At 38.2% G+C, this 23,027-nt stretch overlaps 1 protein-coding gene across 1 annotated transcript in view; it reads right to left on the reverse strand.

Moving 5' to 3' along the window:
* MLLT3 (MLLT3 super elongation complex subunit) overlaps positions 1-23,027 on the reverse strand; it is a 266,270-nt gene that overhangs the window by 91,849 nt on the left and 151,394 nt on the right. The window contains exon 4 of the mRNA XM_040632319.1: positions 17,295-17,438. Within this exon, the coding sequence (XP_040488253.1) occupies positions 17,295-17,438 (144 nt within the window). The remainder of the gene's footprint in view (positions 1-17,294; positions 17,439-23,027) is intronic.

Here is a 23,027-nt window from a genome sequence, read left to right on the forward strand (position 1 = left end):
GGTATAAAATAAAATATATTGAGTCCTGTGTATAAGGTAAAAAAAATTAATTTATGAAGTTTTTTTCTCATTTGTCTACATATATTTATATACGTGGGTCCTTTCATTATGGAGAACGTATTCTTTTTTTTTTTTTTTTTTTTTAAGAACATATTTCTTACTATGGGTCACGGTCATAACAGTTTGAAATCCACTGCCCTAGAGAGACTCCTGCACATGTGAACTGGCGACATGCCCAAGGAGGTTCATAACTGTATTGTTCATAGCAGCCAAAAATAAACAAAAAAACAAAAACAAAATAAAGGGGGTGAGTCTAGATATCTAGATAGCAAGAGAACGGATACGCAAATCATGCTATACGGACCATTATACAGCAGTGCAATCAATAACATAACAAGAACAAATCTTACACAGTACTGAGTCAATAAAGCAAGTCACAGAAAATCACCTACAGTATTATACCATTTTCCTGAAGACCAAAAATAAGCAAAGCTGAACAAATAGAAGGACAGACACATTTGGGGTAAAACCACGTTTAAAAGTTCAGGAAAATCCAGGAGAGTAGTTGCATCTGGGAGAGGCAAAGATGGGCTAGAAAGGTGCATACGGGTAGTTTGAATGGCACTACTTAGGTTCTAATCCTCGTTCTTAAGGTGAATGATAGGTTTATGGCGTTTGTTTTATAATTTACATATAAAACACACACAATTCTCAGATCTATCAATTATAACGTATTAACATTTTTATAAGAAAAACTTAAAACCCCTGATGTCACAACCTTCCAGTCTAGCAAGAGAATTTCACATTCCAATTCAACAGATATTTATTAGGTGTTATGAACAAACCATAAACATTGTCTCGTTTAATCCTTTAAGAGTCCTGTGAGGTAGGTACTTGCCAAAGGTAAGCAGGCAGATTCTTGGCAAAGTATAGGCAGTCAAATATATGCTTAAATAATTTTACAATACAAAAGGAGAAAGAGTTTGATTATACGCTATGTAGTATAGCGAGTTAAATGAAATAAGAGACGATTAACTCTCTGTTAACAGAAAGGAGCTTATGATCTATTCTTATTGCTTCTACATTCTATTACTTATTACCAAAAGTATAATGAGAAAAATCACTCTTTTCTCTGAAAGTATCCCTGGTCAAAGGTAAAGAAACTAACAGACTGTAGGGTGGAGTTGACTAATATAACATTTATGCATTGCTAGAATTTCCATTTTGCCCTTAAAAGCAGCTAGCCATATGCGAGGCAGCAGCACTCTTCAGGGGGAAAAGAGGAGCTACAGTAATATAAGAAAAGAAAGTACCAAGGCTTAAAAAAAAAAAACCTGTGACACATTTAGTCTGTGCACTCTAATAAGAACTACAGTTTAAAAAAGTGCAAAGTCAAAACCTTTTTTTCGTTGAATACATATTAATGTAAATGAACACGGTTGGGGAAATGGTTGCCTTAGAAAATTATTGCCATCCTTCACAAAAACTATTTCTATTCACAGGATTTCTGCAAATGTATGGTTTTTTTCTTGTTTTCTAAATTTGGTTCACTGTTGTGTCCACCCAGTGCCTGGAATGACCCAGTCCTAATAAATACACAGTAAAGTATTTGTCTCTTTGAATGAATTTATACCCTAACTGAGCATTTACTATATTATATATTAGGACCTCAGGGAGGACAGATCAACTATGTTACAGTCCCCCTACCCCCATCCACACAGACATAATGTAAGTGATTAAATCAAAGCAAAATGTGCCCTTCCTCTTCCTGAACAATTCAGTCCAAAAGCTATTCGGTAGGACCAAGCAAAGAAAGCAACAGCAGGGGAGCAGAGGGTGGTAATATCAGGAAAGGCAACCATGCAGGGTCTCAGAGCCACTAAAAAGGGGATGCTCTTTGAAGAAATGGCCGAATCTAGGGCTGAGACAAGCAAAATGGAAAATGAGCCTAAAACATCTTCTTGTAGCAAAAAGTCAGGAAATATACAAAGTGATCAGAGCATGTCAAAAATGCACAGAAACCAGACTGAAGGGGCTCCCATTGGCCAAATCAAGATAATTTAAGCATGAAAATAAATACTGATAGTAATAGTTTATAACTCAGTAAAAAAAGATATATATCCACGAGCCTGTGATGATATAACAAATATAAGAATAAACTTAAGCTTGAAGAGGAATGAGATATTTACATTTCTCAAAATACCTCTCAGTAAAATACTCATTAATTACAAAGGGGGAGAAAAAGTGATTTACAGTGGAGTGGCCTGGCAGACACCATCTGACACATCATCAGAGTAACATCACAGTAGTAATGGGCACAACGAAACTCATGATCATGTCATCAGGTGCTATGCAAAGAGTACAGCATCGCTTCTGTAATATTCCTGCCAGAAATGCATAACCTGAATCTGGTCATAAGGAACCAGCATCCAAACCTAAACTGAGGGCCATCTATTAAATAACTGGCCCCAAATCTTCAAAAAATCTCAAGTTCATGAAAGTCAAGGAATTTTTCTCAGTTCAAAGGAGACTACAGAGACATGACAACCAAATGACACGTTGATTCTAGACTGGATAGTTTTGCTATAAAAATAAAGGACATTATTTATGGCACATTATGGCACAACCCGCAAAATTTGAATGGGGTCTGAGGAGCAGAGGTTGGAACTGCATCCATACTAATCCCGGGCTTCAATAGTTGTATTACGGATGTATAAGAGAATGTCCTTGTTTGCAGGAAATAAACGCTGAAGTATTTAAGGATATCACAGCATCCCGTGCTGGCAACTTACTCTCAGATCGTTCAGGAAAGAAAAGCTCTTTGTACTATATTTGAGATTATTTCAAAATAAAAGCTTATGAAGTAAATAAATAATAGTATTTGGAACGGCCTATGCGTGGAGGACTAAGGGACCCCTGGGAAGGGCATCAAAATCGGAGGGTGTCCAAGGAGCATCCCCAGTCTGTTCAATTCACTACACTTGGCTCTCTCTCTGAGGGCCCATATCATACTAAGAAGACCTAAAATGCACCATATTCTTCTAAGAAGAATCTAGATACCATCCCAAAAGGAATCAAGGCTTCCTTACACAAATTAGATTTGTCAGCTAAATCAAGGCTTTCCTAAGAAAAGACACGGTTTGCTTTCAAAATTTCCAAATGAGGTTGTATTTTAATACCACACACAAAAGCAAAGCAAACAAACAAAAAACACACGTGGTCTGAAGTCCTCACATTTCCTCTCAACTAAAACCAGTTGTTTCTGTTGAAGAAAAAGACTACAACCTTGTAATAAATATTCAAAGATGTATTTGGCAACAACCTATCCCTGGCTTATCTGGGAAAATCTGCTCCACTTGGTAGGATTTGTTGTAGAAACAAGACCGTTTTATATACATTCGACTGGACCATCTAACAATCCACACAAAAGACCAGCTTTCCAAAAAAGAAAATATTTAGTTTTTGCCATCCTTGATCTTCAGAAGCCCTTTGGGGACAGGATCCAATAATAAAATCTCTGGCACCCCACTAAAAGAAGTGGATGCCTTAAAGTACTATAATTTTTTCTCCTAAAAGTGCAATTGAGCAGCCTAGTCTGGTGGCTAGAAATTTTTCTTTTCTTTCCTTTTCTTTTCCCCCTCCCACCCCCCTCCTGAACCCTTCCATCCTTCCCTTGTTTTGTCCTCTCCTTCCCTTTCCTTCAGAGACTGAGCAGGATTATTCTAGTCCTCCGAGTTGATGAGAATTTCTTATCCCCTGAAACTCTGGCCAAGGGTTAGAGTTTGGTAGAAAGGGAAAAAAAAAAAAAAAAATCCAGTGTTCATTCATTGCATACCCAGCATTAGCATTAAACTTGGCCCACAGTAGGTACTCAAATATTTTAAAAGTACTTATACTTCCTCTCTGGATAAAGCGAGCACAAAGTTACAAAAGGAAAAAATTTTAAATTAGCTTCCTGGAAGGGAATTTTTATTTTTGTCTTATCTAAACACTTAGAACTACCTGGACAGGAGGCAGGAGGAATACAAGTTGAAGGAAAAAGGGACAGGGCAAGACTCAGGAAAGTCCTCTCTAACGTGATTTTCAGAAGCAAGACAATCAGTTTTCTTCAAGGAATTTCAATCTATGAAGCAAGAAGCAACAGGATAAAAATCTCCTACCAGAAGTCTTTCAGGACTTGAAAATTATCTTGGATTTCCTGAACCTGTCCTACCTGTCCTAGATTCGAATTCTCTGAACCATTTTTTAGGTTATGTATCTTGATTTTGGAATGGGTATGTGTGTGTGAGAGAGAGAGACAGACAGACAGTGAGAATATCAAGAAGTCGAAACAGCTTCCCCAAAGAAGTGGCAAGCCAGTCATATTAAGCTGATTCCTATTAAGTATATTACCATCTAACTTTCCAGTCTCAAAGAGAAAATCTTTTCATATTTAAACGCTCAAAGAATCACCACTACCCCATGACTTATTTGTATCTCTACTTTCAAAAACCTGGTAGATTACAAAGTTATTTGTTGACTTTATTATAGTCTTTTTCATAAGCTGGTTAATGCCGAGGAAAACCACTTCTAAAGTCATGCATATTCTTGCTCTTTCAGCTGGAAAAAAAAAATGACTCCAAAAAGTTATGCTTGCCTCTAATTTATGGAAATCAAAAATGTAACCAATCCCCACAGACAGGCTGATGCTGGCTTAAGAAAGTTTAGGTGGTGGGGGAGCAGATTCCTAATTATCATTTTCTCCACGCAAATTGGATTTCAGAAGCAAGAGAAATACAGAGAACTTTATGAAGCAAGACACAAAAGAATAAAGTTTGTTGCCAGCCACAAGCGAGCTGCTGAGCTCCTCCACTCCAGCCTGTCTTCAGGAAGGAGACTCATGCTAGACTAGTCCGGGGACCCTAAGGTAACTAAGAGAGAGTCCTTGGGGATCTGTTTTAATTTCTTGCTTCTTTTAATTGCATTTTTGAAAGAAAACTAACGTAGAATGAAACTGGAAGAACAGTGAGCCAAACCCTGACTCAACTCTCCCTTGATAATCATTTCAGTATTTGATGCCTGAGTTTATCCATCTGCAAAACGGGGAGCTTGACCTATTACATCAAAGAATACATTCAGCTATAAAAACACACATACATGTTTTCCTCGTTTGTAAATGTAATTTACAAATGAGGAAACAGGCCAATAGAGATCACTAATTTGTCCAAAGTTACACAGCTACTAAGCACCAATGCGAGTCTCTAAAAAAAAAAAAAAAAAAGGTCTGTTTCATAACAGAGTCTGCCCTTCTAACTGCTGGGCTATGTTCTCTTCACCAAAAGTGATCAGACTAGGTGTACAGAAAAATCAAGCAGTGAGAAAGCTACGCCATCCTTCAGTAATTCATACAGCTTTTATTATTACCTTCAAGGCTGATTAACCAAGTACAGCGTTTATCTTCGTGCCTGTGAGACATTTACACCCGGTGTTGCTCTGCAGTATAGAGACACATACATCGTCTACCTCAATGCACTTTCATTTAAGAAAAGCAAATCAGAAAAGATTTAACTACAACATGCTTTTTTAATTAAAAAAAATAATAATAAACTGAAGCCAAAGTCAGGAGTACGTATATAAACCACAAAAATCCCTTCAGGAGAAGAATAAAGAAGAACAGGATCCAGATAAGATGATCCCAGGGGATAGTGTGGAGGGAGAGGGAGAGGGAGAGGGAGAGGGAGAGGGAGAGGGAGAGGGAGAAGCTCCAGAAATTTGACCCTGGGAGAGGGGCATGCTGGACAAAAGAAACAAGTCCCCTCTTTATCACGAGGAGGAACAGAAATCTAAAAAGAAAAAATACAGAAGGGACATAAGGGAAATAAGATTCAATAAGAAAAAGTTTCCAGCCTTACCCTGGGACCTACATAAAGAGTCAAAGAAGATAAAGTCCATCTTAAAACTGGGAGAGAGCAGAAGGCATGCTTACTGATGGTGACTGTTATTAAGATCTAGAACTTCCCTGGAGGTCGCTGATGTTCTCTTTACCAAAGCATTCAAAGGTCAAAACTACCTGAAAGGAAAATTCCACTTTATTTAATTTTTAACTTAAAAAAAATAATGTATCACCACCCATTGTGTGAAATTCCCAATAGCAAGGCCTATATTAAATTATTCAGTGAGTCTTCCAGTTTTTGTAGGTATGTTCTTTCAAAGGGTTAGCCTGGTCTCATAGTCACCGACATTTGAAACCCCTGATTTAGCACAATGGTCTTATCAAAAGTCCTCTTGCTTCCTATGCTTAAACCAGACCTTTATAGATATCTATGGATATTGTGCAATAGTGTCATAAACTAAAAACACAAAATAGAGTGGCAGAACAAGAGGCTAGGCTAAACCTTTGAAAGGACACGGCTCTTAAAAGTTGGAATATTCTTTTATTTTTAATTCAAGTTAGTTAACATATAGTGTATTATTAGTTAAACTGGAATATTCTGATAGCAAAATTTCAATAATTTTATTTATTAATTCCCCAGACACTCCTGTCCAGACTATCTCAGACAAGATAGTTTTAACATCAAAATCACCTTTGTCTGGACCTATAAGTAGTGCCATTCCTATAAATGGTGGTCCAGATGGTCCCCTGCACAAAGATGCTTGGCCAATGGGATGAGGACATGCTGAAATCCCGCTATGCTATGCTAGCTATGCCACGTTCCTCGGGCTAAGGCTTCATGGGGCGGGGAGAGGTGAGGATATTTATTTCTCATTTGTCCAAAGACACTATAGACACCAACCGTATAGGCAGACTTGCTATATAACCCACCCAGCTCTATCTCTTGAATCACCAAGAGTTATTATTAAGACTGAGGTTTGTAAAGTTAACTAGATGTTTATTATATTCCATTTTTACTTTGACAATAGTTGAAAAGACCATTCTGTTTTGTGGATAGAGCACCGTTACATTACCCCATCTTTCCATAAATGAAGCCTCTCTATATTTAACCATGTCACACTACCACAGGCCCCCAGTCTACCCGCTAAGGAGAGGGAAGGCAAGGATAACATTTACAAAGACACATTCCAAAATCTATACCTGCAATTATTAAAATACAAAATTTTCCAAATAACAGATCTAACATGGCCCGCCCAGTTAGAAAAAAACACTAGACCACCATATTTCCGTGAGAGCCATCAGAGACATAAAGAGAAAACAAAAACATAGGACACCTTACTGGTAACTTCTTAACGAACAACGGAAATCTTTACATCGATCCTCTGAGGCGTGAGGATGTTTTTGAACAAAAATAAAGTCACGCAGTTTAAAACATGAAATTCATGTGTAATACGTTAAGTGCAAATACAAACATCCTGTGAGAGTTCATCCACATGAGAAATACAATGGTGACGATTCCTGGAGGGATTAAGATGATGTATGTTCTTCCTTCGGCTTTTCTAGAAAGTCTACGTTTTTCTAAGGCTAAAATATTTATTTTAAAAACAGGTAAAAAGTCAGATTCCTTCTTGGGGCTAAAACATGTTCTTTCCAGCAGAACACCATTATTATGTCAAAGTCTTGGAAATAGAAGTCTTTTATTTTCACCTTTCTAAGTAACAAAAACTATGATTTAAACCAAAACATAATAAAAACCTACAGAAAAAAAAAAAGTGGTTGTTTCAATAAATAAAAGAATTACTTGCTTACTGGTTAACTAGGTTCCACATTTTATTTAATAATCTCAAGTGGGAGGAGGAGATATTATGCTTATTTTAGATTTATACCAACCTAAAGCCCAAGGTAAATTAGCAGTAAATCTGAGAATTGAATTTGTGCCTTCAGATTTCAAATCAAACATTCTTTCTTTACGCCATGGCTGTGTCCCTTGTGGTGATAAAGTTTATTATATTAAACCACGTACCATTTATCCTTACTCCTCAAAAATGAAACACCAATATCTATTTCAAGAGTCTCAGACATTTATTTTTTAAACTGCTACCGTCAGATCCCACCATTGTCAGGTTTTCGTATAACTTACGGGACAACAAAACTCAGCTAATAAAATAAAATGTTAATTACAGCTTCTCTTCTCTAACCCCCGTCGCAAAAATTATTTTTACTTAGTATTATAGAGTATGAGCCAAAAACAATATCCAGTGGGGACAGTCAAGGCAGACAGCTGCTCTCATAAGCAGTTCCTTTACTAGGATGCTAGAAATTAAGGCAGTAGATTCGGGAGTTTTAGCTAAACTTTGTAAGCAGCTTTAAAACCAGTACGTAATGAACTAGGTGAGCCAAGAAGAGAGGGAAAAAACTGAACCAACGATTTTCAATTGTAATATGTGTGCATTTAAAAAGAGAAAGAACTAGGGCACCTGGGTGGCTCTGTCGGTTAAGTGTCTGCCTTCAGCTCAGGTCATGATCCCGGGGTCCTGGGATCAAGTCCCATGTAGGGTTTGTTTCTCCCTCACCCTCCGCTACTCTCTGCCCCCTCCATCAAATAAATCAATAAAATCTTAAAAAAATAAAATGAGAAAGAATTGTTCATTTTTTAATTCGAAAATTTCCAAGATTTACACGGTTTCTTTTTTTTTTTTTTCTTTTCTATTCATGTCTTATTTTCTTGGCTTTTTGTACACTGGGGGGTGGGAATTAGGGGTAGGCTTACGTGTTGCTTTTCTTTCAAATATCACAGCATTTCCTTTCAAGACTAAATTAAGGCTCCTAGATCTAGTCAGCGACACTGCCGCTCCTGGGAGGTCTGCCCAAGGAACCATGGCACACCCTCTAAAGCTGGGAGTTTAAACACTCGACAGAATTTTTCCTAGTACACATGCAGGAACGTCTACCTGTTTTTCTTTTCCACTGAGCCTTTGTTCAATTTATGCAGCAAGCATATCTGAGCTGTGGACCGACTGAAAGGTGTGGCCTGCTAGGTAATTAGGAAAGGAAGGAACGAGTGAAGGCAGGAAGATTGTGTTAGACCACAGCTATTTTTTGGTGCATATTTTCAAAGGTCCCCAACGTCCCGCCATCAACTTCTGTGACTTTGGGTGAAATTAAACCATGAAACCACTAAATATGCTGAGTGACATAACTTTCTACTATGACCATGCTTTCCCTAAAACTTTACGAGACCAATGTTACATTTGGAACGAAGCCTCACAACCTTGACATTCTATTTAGCGTTTATATGTATGTTCTACTTTCATGATTTAATTTTCCAGGCTCGGGGCGGGGGGATATCGAAAAGAGAAAATAGCATATATGACAGAAAATTAACCTCAGCTCTGACAAACCACCAAATAAATGAGGCAACCTGCTTGATCCTACATTTCTTTAAATAAATCACCTTTTATTGGTGCTGGTGAAAAACAGCAGCATCCTTTTATCTTTTGAGGCAGGTAATTACAGGGTGATATATGTCAGAACATAACAAAAAGGCACACTCGTCCCAAAACAAATATCCAAAAATCGAATGAAGCTGTCCAGCAACAGCCACTAAAATAATCTTCCATGTATTATTTTCTTTGAGTCATTTTAAAAATAAGCAGCCAGCTATCCATCCTCTGGGCACTACTGGGATGAGTTTGCCACAAAAGCCACTTATATTTTTAGAAGCCCAAGTCTTGACAAATCAGTTCCTAAGAACATAATTTGTTACACGTTGAAGAAAGCCTGAAAACACGGACCTCGGTTAAAGAGGCTTCCATATCTTGTTGTAACCTTTCCAAATGCAAGTATGTGGGAAGAATACCCATAAATTTAAGTTGAAACTGAAACACTTAGAATATTTCCAATTTAAAATACATTAAAATGTGGTCTTCGAGAGGAAATGAAAATAGCTTTTAAACATATGAAAAGATGCTCATCATCATTCACAAGAGAAATCGGAGTTGAAAATTAGATATCATTTTTCACTCATCCGACTGGGGGGAAAGTAAGTTTAATAAATCACCGTGTGGAGAAATAGGTACTCTCACACATTGTTGATGCAAGCACAGAGTAGTATAAGCTCTTTGACAAGCAATTTGTAAATGTCCATCAAAATTTAAATTCCACTTTGCCTCGGAGCCATGATTTTACTCCTAGGAATTTCTCCTACAGATATACGCATCCATGCGCACAAAGAACTATGTGAAAGGTTATTCACTACAGCTCTATTGGTGGCCCAAAGGAAGACTCACTGTATGTCATTTTGCATTATGTGTCTATTTACCTATTTTTTTTAAAAATGTAAAGTTTGGGGTGAAGGGAGAATGTGATCTATACTGTTTAGAAATTAGAAGTGTTCTAAATTCCCCTACAAAAGGAAATACTAAACAGCCCTAGACAAGATTCATTCCAGAACCCTGCAATAAAATGCTATGTTCAGATGGCTTGCACAGCTGCTTTAGTGAAAGCTCCTTATCATGAGATCCCTCTGGTCCTTTAATAACCAAAACCCCTTGGTGGGGGTCTGCCGTGGACTTGAATTCCACTTCACAATAAGCAGTGTTTCAAAAAGATTCCAATTTATTCCTTGCAAAAACATATCATATATAAATGTAACTGTCACTCCGAGAAGCAGGACTGCATTATGCTGCAGACTTAACACAGACTGTAAGCATGTTCCCCATGTCTTCTCCAGCAAAGCCTGCCAAATGGGCGTCTGAAATGTCCTATTGAAACAGGTGGTGTCTGAACAGAATTGGATTTCTGCCTATAGAAACCCTAGTTTTAACAACTGCTGTGGTTAGTTTTAATTTTCAGTCCTCAAAATTAACTGCTTGCCAGTGATTCAGAAATAGACTGAACAACATGTTTAGACTTTGGCCTGTTTAATTGAGGAAAGCAAGCAAGCAAGAAAAAAAAAAAAATCTACCAGTATCCTACCACCATTCCATAAAGAACAACAGAACCACAGCAGACCATTTGATTTCCAGGCCAAAAACAGGGGAGCAGCTGTAACATAAACTCGATTCTCCAAAGATACTTGTCCCTTTTGTGCTTTCTTCATAGAGGCATAAGGATACAACTACCATGCTGAACACACTGCTTTGGAAATCTTATAAGGGCTCTAAGAAGCCTTATTTGATCTGCTAGAAATTTAAAATTAAGAACAACCATAAGAACCGATAATTTTTCTAACGAAAACTTGAAAAAACGATATTCTCAACAGATCTTTGTTTCACTTTATACAAGCAAAATAAAGCCGCCAGAATTAAACTTCTTGAAGAGAGATGCTGTGAGCTAACATTCTTTAAATCCAACACAGGTCCGCCAATGTGCTGGTCACACTAACCGGTGGTAAAGATGTCTTCCTGTGACTAAATCTAGAGCAGCTCAGACCACGCAGTACCTTTAAGTGCTTGACATACACATGGTTAAAGATCTGTTGATTTTCTAAACCATCAAAGGAAAAGAACCAAGGGGCTGGGTCACACACCATGTTTGGACTTCCTGGCGAGGAAAACACAGTCTCACCCATTTCACGGATGACAAACAGTTTCAAAGACATGTCATCATTTTCTTCAACGAGAAGATGACAAAGATGAGCTTTTTACTTAACGCTGCCTAAGTTCAAAACTTTTCCAAGGGTATCACACTCCCTCCCCACAGGAAACCCCAGAGCGCTGAGTTAGTAGAATGAGGACTTTCAGCTATAGGATGTAGGCTATCTGCATCTGAACTCTGCCAACACCCAAAAGAGAAACTCATCCTCTTTCCGTCAAATGTAATGGATGTCAAGCCCATCAGCAATTTTTCAGTAGGACTGAATTCTAGCTACTAAGAAGATGACCAAGAAAGTAAAGACAAAATCATCTATCGGGATCATAAAGCCTTAAAAAAAATCCTGACAACCTAAACAGCATTTCAAAAATCACTCAAAAGGGATTCATCAGTTCATTTGTACAAAAACAAGTAGAAATATTCTCAGTGGAATTCAGAGGTGCTTCTCAATGGGGTATATTTGGTCCTTTTGCTTAAAATCCAAGGACAAATAGACTATATCAAGTGTTACCCTCAAAAGTTTATTGCTCACTGTTCTCTACCCCTCCTACCAAACAAGAAATAAAATAAGATCTCAAAATAAAAGGAATCTCCTCTCAGGAGCTCTCGGGTTGTCCTTTTCCATTTTCTGACCCCTACGGCTTTTGACTTTTACTTAAGGCCTGACAGGGGCTAGATCCTAACCCAAATCTCCAATTTCCCTAGCAGCTCCAATAAGGTCTCTCATTTAGAGGAAACTACCTTTAGGGTCTTGTAAACGACATCATTCTGTATTCCAATATTCTCCGCAAATAACGCTTAATTACAAATGCGTCCTTCCCTCAAAAGTTATTATTTTTTCTTTTAAAGCAAAATATCTGAAATATATACAACAGAAGAACACAGGGTACATTTGAGATTATTTAGAAATGAGTTGCAACATTTAAAAAAAAAAAAAAAGAGGAAGAAATCCGGTGGAAAAAAACAGCATATTATGGGGGGGGAGTTGTCATGTAGTTATTGGTTTACAGGTGTTTGAAGTAGGAAAAAATCTACAATTTTTCAAGATTCTTCTGGCAAAAAGCTCTTTGGAATCATCTTCTTCTAATGGTTAAAAGCATTTTTCTAAGATGCTATTAGCTCTAAAAACAACCTTTTTGATCTCTTCAAAAGCCAAGTTCAACTTTTAATAGTGTTATGTACGTTTCGTTTAAAAGAAAAAGTAAGGAGAAGGAACCATAGCCCAGACAGGTTTACTCCACTCACGCCTCCAGCTGTACTGACTTCACACAGTACACACATATGATAAGGAATTTTTTCCTGTAAAAGCAGAATATATACATCTATGTCACACATGTAATGTTTAAGTGTATGAAACCAGCATCCCTCTCTCACCCTAAAACCCAGAGGGGGGAAAAAACGTTTTATCTGAAGAGACATATTTATGAACAAGATTTCTAACAAACATCATAACAAAACCAACAAAAGAAAAAATAAACAAGGAGAACTACATCAAACTAAAAAGCACGGGAAATCAGCAACAAAATGAAAAAGGCAACCTAGAGAGGAAAGTATTTGCAAATCATCTAAGGGGTTAATATCCAAAATATATAAAGAATTCGTATACCTCAATGGCAGAAACTACAGTTTGATTTAAAAATCTGCCAGAAGATACACAGATGGCCAACAGGTACAGAAAAAGGTACTTAACATCACTAATCATCAGGGAAATGCAAATCAAATCACCTCACACTTATTAGACAGGCTATTATCAGAAAGATAAGAAATGATAAGTATTGGAGAGGATGTGGAGAAAATGGAATCCTTAATGCACTGTTGGTGGGATTGTACACTGGTACAGCCACTACGGAAAACAATACAGAGGTTCCTCAAAAAATTAAAAATGGAACTACCATAGGATCCAGCAATCCCACATGTGTGCGTACAAAGGTACTGAAGCAGTACCTTGGTTCTATGTCCACTGCAGCATTATTTACAACAGCCAAGATCTGAAACAAGCTAAGTGAATGTATAGAATAATAGAGGATTATTCAGCCGTGAGAAAGAAGGACATCGTGCCTTTGTGACAACATGGGTGAAACTTGAAAGCATTAAGCCAAGTGAAAGTCAGACAAAGACAGATACTCTATGATATGACTTACATGTGGAATCTTAAAAAGCTGAACTCCTAGAAACAGAGAGTAGAACCAGGTGCTGGGGATGGGGAGGGTACAGAGGAGAGGCTGGTCAAAAGTATAAACATTCAATTATAAGAGGAGTAAGTTCTGGAGATCTAACGGAAGGCATGGCAATTATAATTAACACTACTCAATTGTGTATTTCAAAGTTGCTAAGAGAGTAGATCTTAAATGTTTTCACCAAAAAAGAAATGGTAATTATGTAACGGGATGGAAATGATAGCTAATGCTACGGTGGTAATCATTCTGCAGTATACAAGTGTATCAAATCAATCCACTGTACATCTTAAACTTATACAATGGTATATGCATGTCAATTATGCTAATAAAGCTTAAAAGAAAGATTTCGACTAAAATCAAAATGGCTCCTAAGTTAGTAACACCATGACAGGCTGCATTAATATCAAGACAATGATAAATATTTACATATCAGGTAAAAACAATACAAGGTAGCCAAAAATCTAGGTAAGCCGAAAAAATGTTTATTAATCTATAGATTCCCCCCCCATTTCCATAAAAGACTAATTTTCCCATACTACCTGGACAGACTCTATAGGATTACTATTATTTCAAACACATTTTTCAATTTTAATTTTACCCCCAAATTTACTGGAATCAGCCTCTTAAAGAACGTATGTTAAGTAACTGGTTTGCCTGAATATTTCACATTTCAACTTATTTTAGAGGTGTCAAGACACAATCTAAGTCTAGTCTAACAGAAAAAAAATCTGCAGGCTTCAAACAGCACTTCAAGAAATACAAAGAAGGAAAGTCAAGGAGGACAGTTCTGAGATAAAGGCTGAAAAGAGGAAGACAGGGCTCTACCGGAGACCTTATCGGGATGCAGCCGTGCACTCTGCTGCATTATCGCTGACCTGTAACCTCTTCTCCAGCTCGCGAGCAAGCCCTGAGTACTCTGGGACTAAGTGGTGTTTTAAAAAGTTCTTGTGTCATATTTACTCCTTCCTACGACTCTTATCAGAAGCCTGAGGTACTCAAGTTCCAGAATCCACAGGCTCCGATCACCCACCTAACAACATATCCAAAGAGAAGCATAAAATGCCACCATCATAAAAAGAAAATAATAACAATCAGGGTTTAAAATGGACCAGCTCATTTTTTTTGATTGAAGTACAGTTGACATACAATATCGTCTTAATTTCAGGGGTACAACATAGTGATTCGACAGCTAATACGCTATGAAACGCTGGCCGTGATAAGTGTAGTCACCATCTGTCACCATACAAAGTTATTACGAACTTACTGACTAAATTCCCTATGCTATATTATCATACCGGTGACTTATTTACTTTATAACTAGAAGTTTGTACCTCTTAATCCCCTTCACATTTTTCACCAGTCCCCTACACTCTTCCCCTCTGGCAACCCCCAATTTGTTCTCTGTATTTGCAAGTCGGTATCCATTGGTTTTATTTTGTTTTATTTGACTTTTTTTTTTCATTCCACACCTAAGTAAAATCATGGTATTTGTCTTTCTCTGTTTGACTTACTTCACTTAACAGAATATCCACCTACTAGGTCCATCCATGTTGTCATGAATGGCAAGATTTCATTTTTCTTGATTGCGAGTAATATCCCATTATGTACATGTAACACATCTTCTTTACCCATTCATCTATCAATGGACACACAGGGTGCTTCTTGGCTATTATAGATGATGCTGCAATAAACATAAAATTGCATATATCTTTTCAAACTAGTGTTTTCATTTTCTTTGGGTAGATAACCAGGGATGGACCAGTTCATTTTTAAGGGCATAGCCACAGGCAAATAGCATCAACGGTGTGTTCTTGGTAACTATAAAAAGAATACAGTAGGTTTTTTTAAAAAACACCACTCCCTTAATAAATACATAATAAATCTCAAACTTTAAAATGAGCTGTATTACAGGGGCACCTGCATGGCTCAGTCAGTTAAGTGTCCAACTCTTGATTTCAGCTCAGGTCATGATCTCAGGGTCCTGAGACTGAGCCCCATGTCGGACTCCATGCTCAGTGGGAAATCTGCTTGACGATTTTCTCTCCCTATCCCTCTCTCTCTGCCCCTCCCCCACTTGTGCTTGCTCACACTCTTTCTCTAAAATAAATAAATAAATAAAACTTAAAAAAAAAAAGGAAAAAGAAAAATGAGTTGTATCACAAAAGGTCATTTCTTCATGAAGATGCATTTCCCCATAAAATACTATAAGTGGTGGTTTATTTCCGAAGCTGGCCCAATACGTTTTAACCCATAATGTACTGACATAGTAGAGTGCTGAATGAAATGTGGTAAAGGGACTTAACAATGCTTCAAATGCACATTAGTATTTCAGCTGAAAGGATAGGAACTTGGCAAAATTGGACTCCAAAACATGGACTTCACAAGTGCCACATAACCCAAAATGTTCACACAAGTGTATATATGGGTGATTTTCTTCCGAGACGGTCCACAGCTTCTCAAAGCAGTTGTCTCTAACCCCACAAAAAGGGATTTCAATAAAGGGAAAAAACTTCTGTGCTATATAAAACCAAACTCTTCCCTGCATAGCCCTCAGATAGAGCTTATGAGAGAAATGAGGCCATTTTGCAAAGTTATGGTCCACACATATTTACACGTATGATAAGTGCATCGAGGCAAAGCTATCAAAAACCTTCCAGAAAAACTAAGTGAAGGAAATTCTAGAGCAAAGAACACATTTCAACATTTTATGGGGTCAGAACTGCCCACATAAGATGACACAGGAAGTTCATCTGAAGCGGAATGATGGATGATGGTCCCAATGGTGCCCATTATAGACTTCCATGAGTCAGTAGCATTCGTCTGTACAGCTGACTTAGCTGCAAGCGAACATTCCATACGTTTGTGTCTGCACAAAAGCCCACTTAAATATCACTCCCTATCCTAGCCAAGTCACACAGGCAAAACCTGGCTACCGTGACCTTTAAAAACATTAATCTGGGCGCCTGGGTGGTTCAGTCAGTTAATCGTCTGTCTTCAGCTCAAGTCATGATGTCAGGGTCCTGGGATTGAGCCCCGCATCGGGCTCCCTGCTCAGCAGGGAGTCTGCCTCTCTCCCTCTCCCTCAGCACCTCCCCTGCTCGTGCTCTCTCTCTCTCTCCCTCTCTTTCTCTCTCAAATAAAATCTTTTTTAAAAAATGAAAAAAAAATCCATCTTTTACCTACATACAATTCAAATAAACAAAAATGTATATTTAAATAACCCAAGCCTGTCATATGAATGATTATACCTTATCTATTAATATTTCCCAAGAAAATCTGGACAATAACCTCTTTTTATATAATTTTAAACAGGACTTTCGACTTTACCTAAAAGTTTCTATAAACTGATATGACCAAGCTCAGACATTGCTCTTTTCTTAATTGAGGAAAGTTTATTGTTTTTGGCTTTTTGTTAAAACAGATTTGAGCTGCACAGACTATCAAGCTATTCTAACCAACAGTGTAATTTCAGATTCATACCTACTTAAAATATCAGTGTTTGCTTACCTCTTCATACCAAACCAGGAGTCCACAGCTAAGTCATTAAGGTCCCTCCCCTCTTTACCTCTCTCGAAATATTAGTACGCTTCTTAACACACTAGCAACTAGTTTTTGATGTGAAGGCTTTTCACAAGGCAGTGCCCACTTACCCCTCCTGCCTTCAGCAACTTTCTTCTAAACTCCTCTGTGGGGTTGTTGAAAGTTAGCTTTTCACAGCGGAGGTGATTCACTGGTGGATGGCCTTCAAGATGCAGGAATAAGTCATAATCAAAGCGGACTTTCTTAGGTTCTTCCTAGAGATTAAAAAAAAATTTTTTTTTTAAGAAAAGAAAAGAGAGAGTTAAGCATATACAAATTTTGAAAGCCAAGTTTTATTCTTCAGAAGGAACAGAAGAGACCCAGGTATCCAACAGCTATTGTGTCAAAGTACTGGAAAAAGAAAATTATGCTGGGATTATCTACAAAGCAAAATGCAAATACCTGATGAATCAGTCTCTTGTTTTCTGAGAGAATAAACTCATCATTTTTCCTGTAATATCTCAAGTGGTGTAACACCACCAACAAAGCCGCCCAACTAGAAACCAAGACACCCTGAAGCCACTTCCTCCCCTTCCCACTCCACCCACCATCAACAACTGCCATTTTCTCTCCTAAATATTTCTCGAACAAACCCTCTAGCCCATAACTCTTATTCACTGCCCAAACTACAATAACCTCCTTTCTCTTCAGGACAGATTTATCTTCAATCCTTCCTTCATTCAGGCCTCACAATCATCCATATGACACAAAACTCTACCCATTTCACAGCTTGATTAAAACTTCAAAAGCTGCCAGTTGCCATTAGGATAAAAATCAAAGCTCATTTGAATGGCCTCCTAAGGGCTTTCAGAACCTGGCTCTCGGCTCTTCATCCCAACACACTGCATCCACCCATCTCCTGGTCCAGCAACACGTGCTGTTGGGTGTTCCCAGTATTCCCTACGGTCCAGGCTAACTCTGGGTTTCTCCCTTACTTTATGTTACCACCCTCACTGCCTGCCTCCATTCCCCCAGCTTTGTGTCACCTGCATAACTTCTACTCCTCCTTCTCCATTCAGGTTTCACTTTGGGGATGGATTCCTAGAACTGCATTCCCAACTTCCCACTGCCTCTCTTCTGCTCTGTGAGCATCTCTCTCCTCCTTGCCACATCTTAGGGGAACCATCCTATCCTCTCCCTTTATCCTGCTTAATCATAAGATTCTTGAACGTAGGAGCAAATGGTTGAATCATCCTTACACCCCTGACAATAGTTTAGCACCTGTGCATAGCAGAAATGGAATAAATATCTGTGAAATGAACCAGGAGGATGAAAAGGCACCAGATCCACGAGAACACACCCATCAGAATTTCATGATACTCAAGTTCTACTCTTGAGCCATTACTTCGGTTAGCCAAACACTTAAACCTCTCTACACATGGATTCTTAAGCATCCCAGGTGCAATGAAGACTAAGGATAATGACAATAACTAATATGAATGTTAACAGTTATCTCATTTAATTCTCACCTCCAGGTCACCTGTGAGCCCTGTTTTGCAGGTATGGAAATTAAGGCACTGGAATTTGTTGTATTACTTTATATAAAAATGCCTTTTGTGTTACAAATATTAACCATCTCTGTGAAGTGTTACCTTTTTTTCATTTGCCATTAGCTTTGCCATTTTGTTTATTTTTAATACCTTTATTGAGAAATAATTCACAAGCCATAACATCCACCCTTTAAGATATACAATTTAGGGCACCTGGGTGGCTCAGTCATTAAGCGTCTGCCTTCCACTCAGGTCATGATCCCAAGGTCCTGGGACGAAGTCCCATGTCGCCAGCAGGAAGCATGTTTCTCCCTCTCCTACCCTCCCTGCTTGTGTTCCCTCCCTCGCTGTCTCTCTCTCCATCAAATGAATGAATAAAATCTTAAAAAAAAAACACACACACAACTTAGTGGTTTTTAGTATATTCACAGAATTAGGAAACCATCACCACCATCTAATTTTAGAACATTCTCATCATTCCAGAAATAAAACTCCAAATGCATTAGTAGTCATTTCCCATTCCCCCAGATCCTGCATCACCTTGTGCCACTAATCTATTTGTTTCTCTAGCGTTGCCTATTCTGCAGACTTGGCCTTTCATACAAATATATGAACATTCATAAAATACATACATAATATGAAATCCTTTGTGACTGTCTTCTTCCACTTGGCATGATGTTTCCAGGGTTCATACATGTTATAATGTGTCAGTACTTAGTTCCTTTTTACAGCTGAATAATATTCCATTGTATGGATATCCCAGTTTTTATTTATCCACTTTTTGGATAGACATGTGTATTTTTTCTTTTTAGCCACTGTGCATAGTGCTGGTATGAACATCCGTGTACAAGTTTTTGTGTAGATTTTTTTAAGTAAATTCTAAGGGTAGAATTTCTGGGTCATATGGCAACTCCATGTTTAACATTTTTACAAACTGCCTTACTGTTTCCCATTGTGGCTGCACCATTTTAAAATCTCAATAGCAATATATGAGGCATTTATGCTTTTTAATATATAACATGTTCAAATTTTACATAGTTAAATAAAGCAATGTTTTTCTTTAAAATAAAAAAAAAAAAGAATTTGTGGGACGCCTGGGTGGCTCAGATGGTTGGTTAAGTATCTGACTCCTGATTTCGGCTCAGCTCATGATCTCAGGGTCGTGAGATCGAGCCCCAGGACGTGCTCTGTGTTGGGTGTGAAGCTTGCTTGGGATTGTCTCTCTCTCCCTGTGCCCCTCCCTCCCCAATTCACTCTAAAAAAGTTTTTATTTAAAAAAAGAATGTGTTATATTACTATTGTGATGAAACAAAGGGATTTGAACCTACTTCTTTTGACTCAAAAGTCTTTGCACCTGGAACTGTCAAAATGTAGGCATTACCTGCTACAAATTCAGGGTTTCCACCTCCTTATCCAAACTTCCCCAACATCAGTCTCCACTCATTTGCTCACTAGCAAACAGGCCTGAACCTGCTCCTTCCCTCTTTCATCAGGACACCCTTCTCTCCTGGTTTTCCTCACACTTAACTGGAAAGCGTTCCTTCCTAGTCTTCTTCCCAGGCTTCCCATCTCTCTTCACTGACCCTTAGGCATCCTCTAACTTTAGGCAAAGTTCCCCATGGAGCTGACACCCATTCACAGGATGTCACTTCCACCTACAGGACAGCAACTCCCCTCTCTATACTCCCATCACAGCTCCCACCTGACGGCCAGATACACGTGTTCTGCAGTCTGCCCACATCCACTAAGTTGGCCCATGGCAATAGCAAAGATACGGATTATCTTAACCTGTTATCTTCATCTGTCCTTTCTCCTACACTCTATATCTTAGCAAACAGAAATCCTAATTTCTTATCAAGGTTAAAATACAGAAAAACCATCCCCAGCTCTTCCTCCTCCTTTGCTCATCACACTCCAATAGTCTCCCAGTTTTACTTAGAATTCCCCCTTAGGAACTCTCAAATCCAGCCCCTTTGTCCAGTGGCCATACCCTTGCCTTAGCTTAGAATTTCATCATTCCTCACCCGGTCACCTCCCCTATTTTTAAACTCCCCTCCCCCCATTCTACCTCCCACAGCGACAAGACAGTGATCTTCCCAAAAGAAAAATCAGATTTCATCTTTTCATTGATATAAATGCCTTTAATGACTCATCATTTCCCACAGGACAAATTCCCACTTCCTTGGAATACCATCTTAGTCTTTTAATACCTTCCCTGCATTTCCTTTGTTCTCTCACAACACCCAGTGCTTCCATAATTGTGAAGCACTTGCGGTTCCCGATACTTCACATTCTCTCATTCATTTTGCCTTTCACAGGTACTGCTCCCCATGCCTACACTGTCTTCCCTCCCAACACACCTCTCCTCCCTTGCTTAATGCACTCATTATTCAAAACACAGCTAAAGCATGGAATCCACTGGAAAGTCTTCCTAATACTTCCAATCCAATCCGTATTTGACATCCCTCTTACAGCATTCCTTTATTAATGTAATTATCACATTGAATTTGATCATTTTTTACTTACCTCCCTCTCCTCTAAACTGTAAAACAGTCAACACAACCTTAGAATTTAATTAAAAACATAAGAAGGGCTGCTTTCTGCCTTATAATTGGGACTGTAAATTTGTAAAGCCTTCTGGGAAGACAATTTGGCAGTATCTATCAACATGCTAACCCAGTAATTCTAAGAATCTCTTCCACAGAAATTTTCAAATATGTGTGCAGAGATAGATACAGATGATAAAATGTTCGTGGTAGCGTTGTTTGCAACGGTAAAAAAAAAAAATTGAAATGATCTTCAAGTGAGTATATCATTGAATACCACTCAGATGTTTAAAAACACAGAAATGGAAATACCACCAAGCGGATAGAGGTGAGTCACAGAAAATATTAAAGTATGATATATTATGCCCCTGCCAATCTCTCCTTGACATAGATTTTATCCGTGCAAATGCATGGGGGGAATCAGGAAAGGCTGTACCAAATAGTTAATAATGGTTAAATGGAGTCAAAAAATATACTCCTGCCGGGGCACCTGGATGGCTCAGTCAGTTAATGTCTGTCTTTGACTCAGGTCATGATCTCAGGGGTCCTGGGATCGAGCCCCATGTCTGGCTCTGTGCTCAGGGGGGAGTCTGCTTCTCCCTCTCACTCTCCTTCTGTGCTCTCTCATTCAAATGAATAAATAAAATCTTAAAATTATACACACACACACTCCTGCATACTTTTTTAAAGATAAATATATTGATGAATATAAATCATTACCAGCAGAAAAAGAATGAATAACAATATCACTTCACAGCACTTAAGTCCAAAAAAAATAAAATCATTTTTCCATAAAACAAAGGGTAAGGACCACAGAGAGGGACTATCTTCCTATGAATCCTGAGTGCAATCTTCTTTTAAAGATTTTTGGTTTTTTGTTTTTTGGTTTTTGGGTTTTTTTTGAGTAAGGAAAAAGTACTCACAAACCTTGTGTTCTAGCCAACTGATCTCTTTCTTGGAGGGCAGACTTCAATATTATGTCAATCTAGGCTCCTCAGGAAAGATTCTTCTCAAATTGCAAAAAGAAAGTACACATTTATTCTATATATAAAGCTAATACATTTCCTCCTCAAGGTGGAAATCTGGTTTTGGCAATATCAAATTGTCCCTCTCATTCTGCTTCAGTCCTTGACATTTACTCAGGTAAATGAAAGAGAGAAGCAGGGGATCCTTTCAGCCGGAAATGCTACAGTCGATTACGTTTTAGTGTGCCTACTGGTTTAAAGTTTCTGCAACACTCATAATTCTCATAGACAAGCTTGTTTTGTTGAACACAAATGCAAAATAAGATAGAATAAACCTACATGAACTCAAAAGCAGCACTGAGAGACACTCTACCTCCCCTTTCCAGGTAATGACTCTGACCTCTCAAATAAATGAGCAAAATTGAAGCAGGCTTATTAGAAGCAGGGAAAGCAAAAGGATGGGGATGGACCCGAGGACAGGATGAAATCATCCTTACTATGCAGTAGCAGGACTCTCCAAAGATCACATGGGAGTCTTTTTGCATTTTTCTTTCATCTCCTCTGAAAACTCTGAAAAATACTTCTCATAAACCATTATTGTAATGGATGTTCATTCTTCAAGACAGAGTTGAATCAACTCCAGGGATGAATAAAATGCTAAAAACTCAAAAGAAATAAAATGTACATTCTGGAGGAATAGCCCAGACTCCTAAATTTTTACCCACAGATCATTTCAGTAGAGAAAAGAGAAATATATCCAGCACAGAGAATACAGCAAAACTTTGGTTCTGCAGGGGCGGGGG

The sequence above is a fragment of the Ursus maritimus genome, unplaced genomic scaffold (genome assembly GCF_017311325.1).
Source record: "Ursus maritimus isolate PB19 unplaced genomic scaffold, ASM1731132v1 scaffold_17, whole genome shotgun sequence".
Lineage (NCBI taxonomy): Eukaryota > Metazoa > Chordata > Mammalia > Carnivora > Ursidae > Ursus > Ursus maritimus.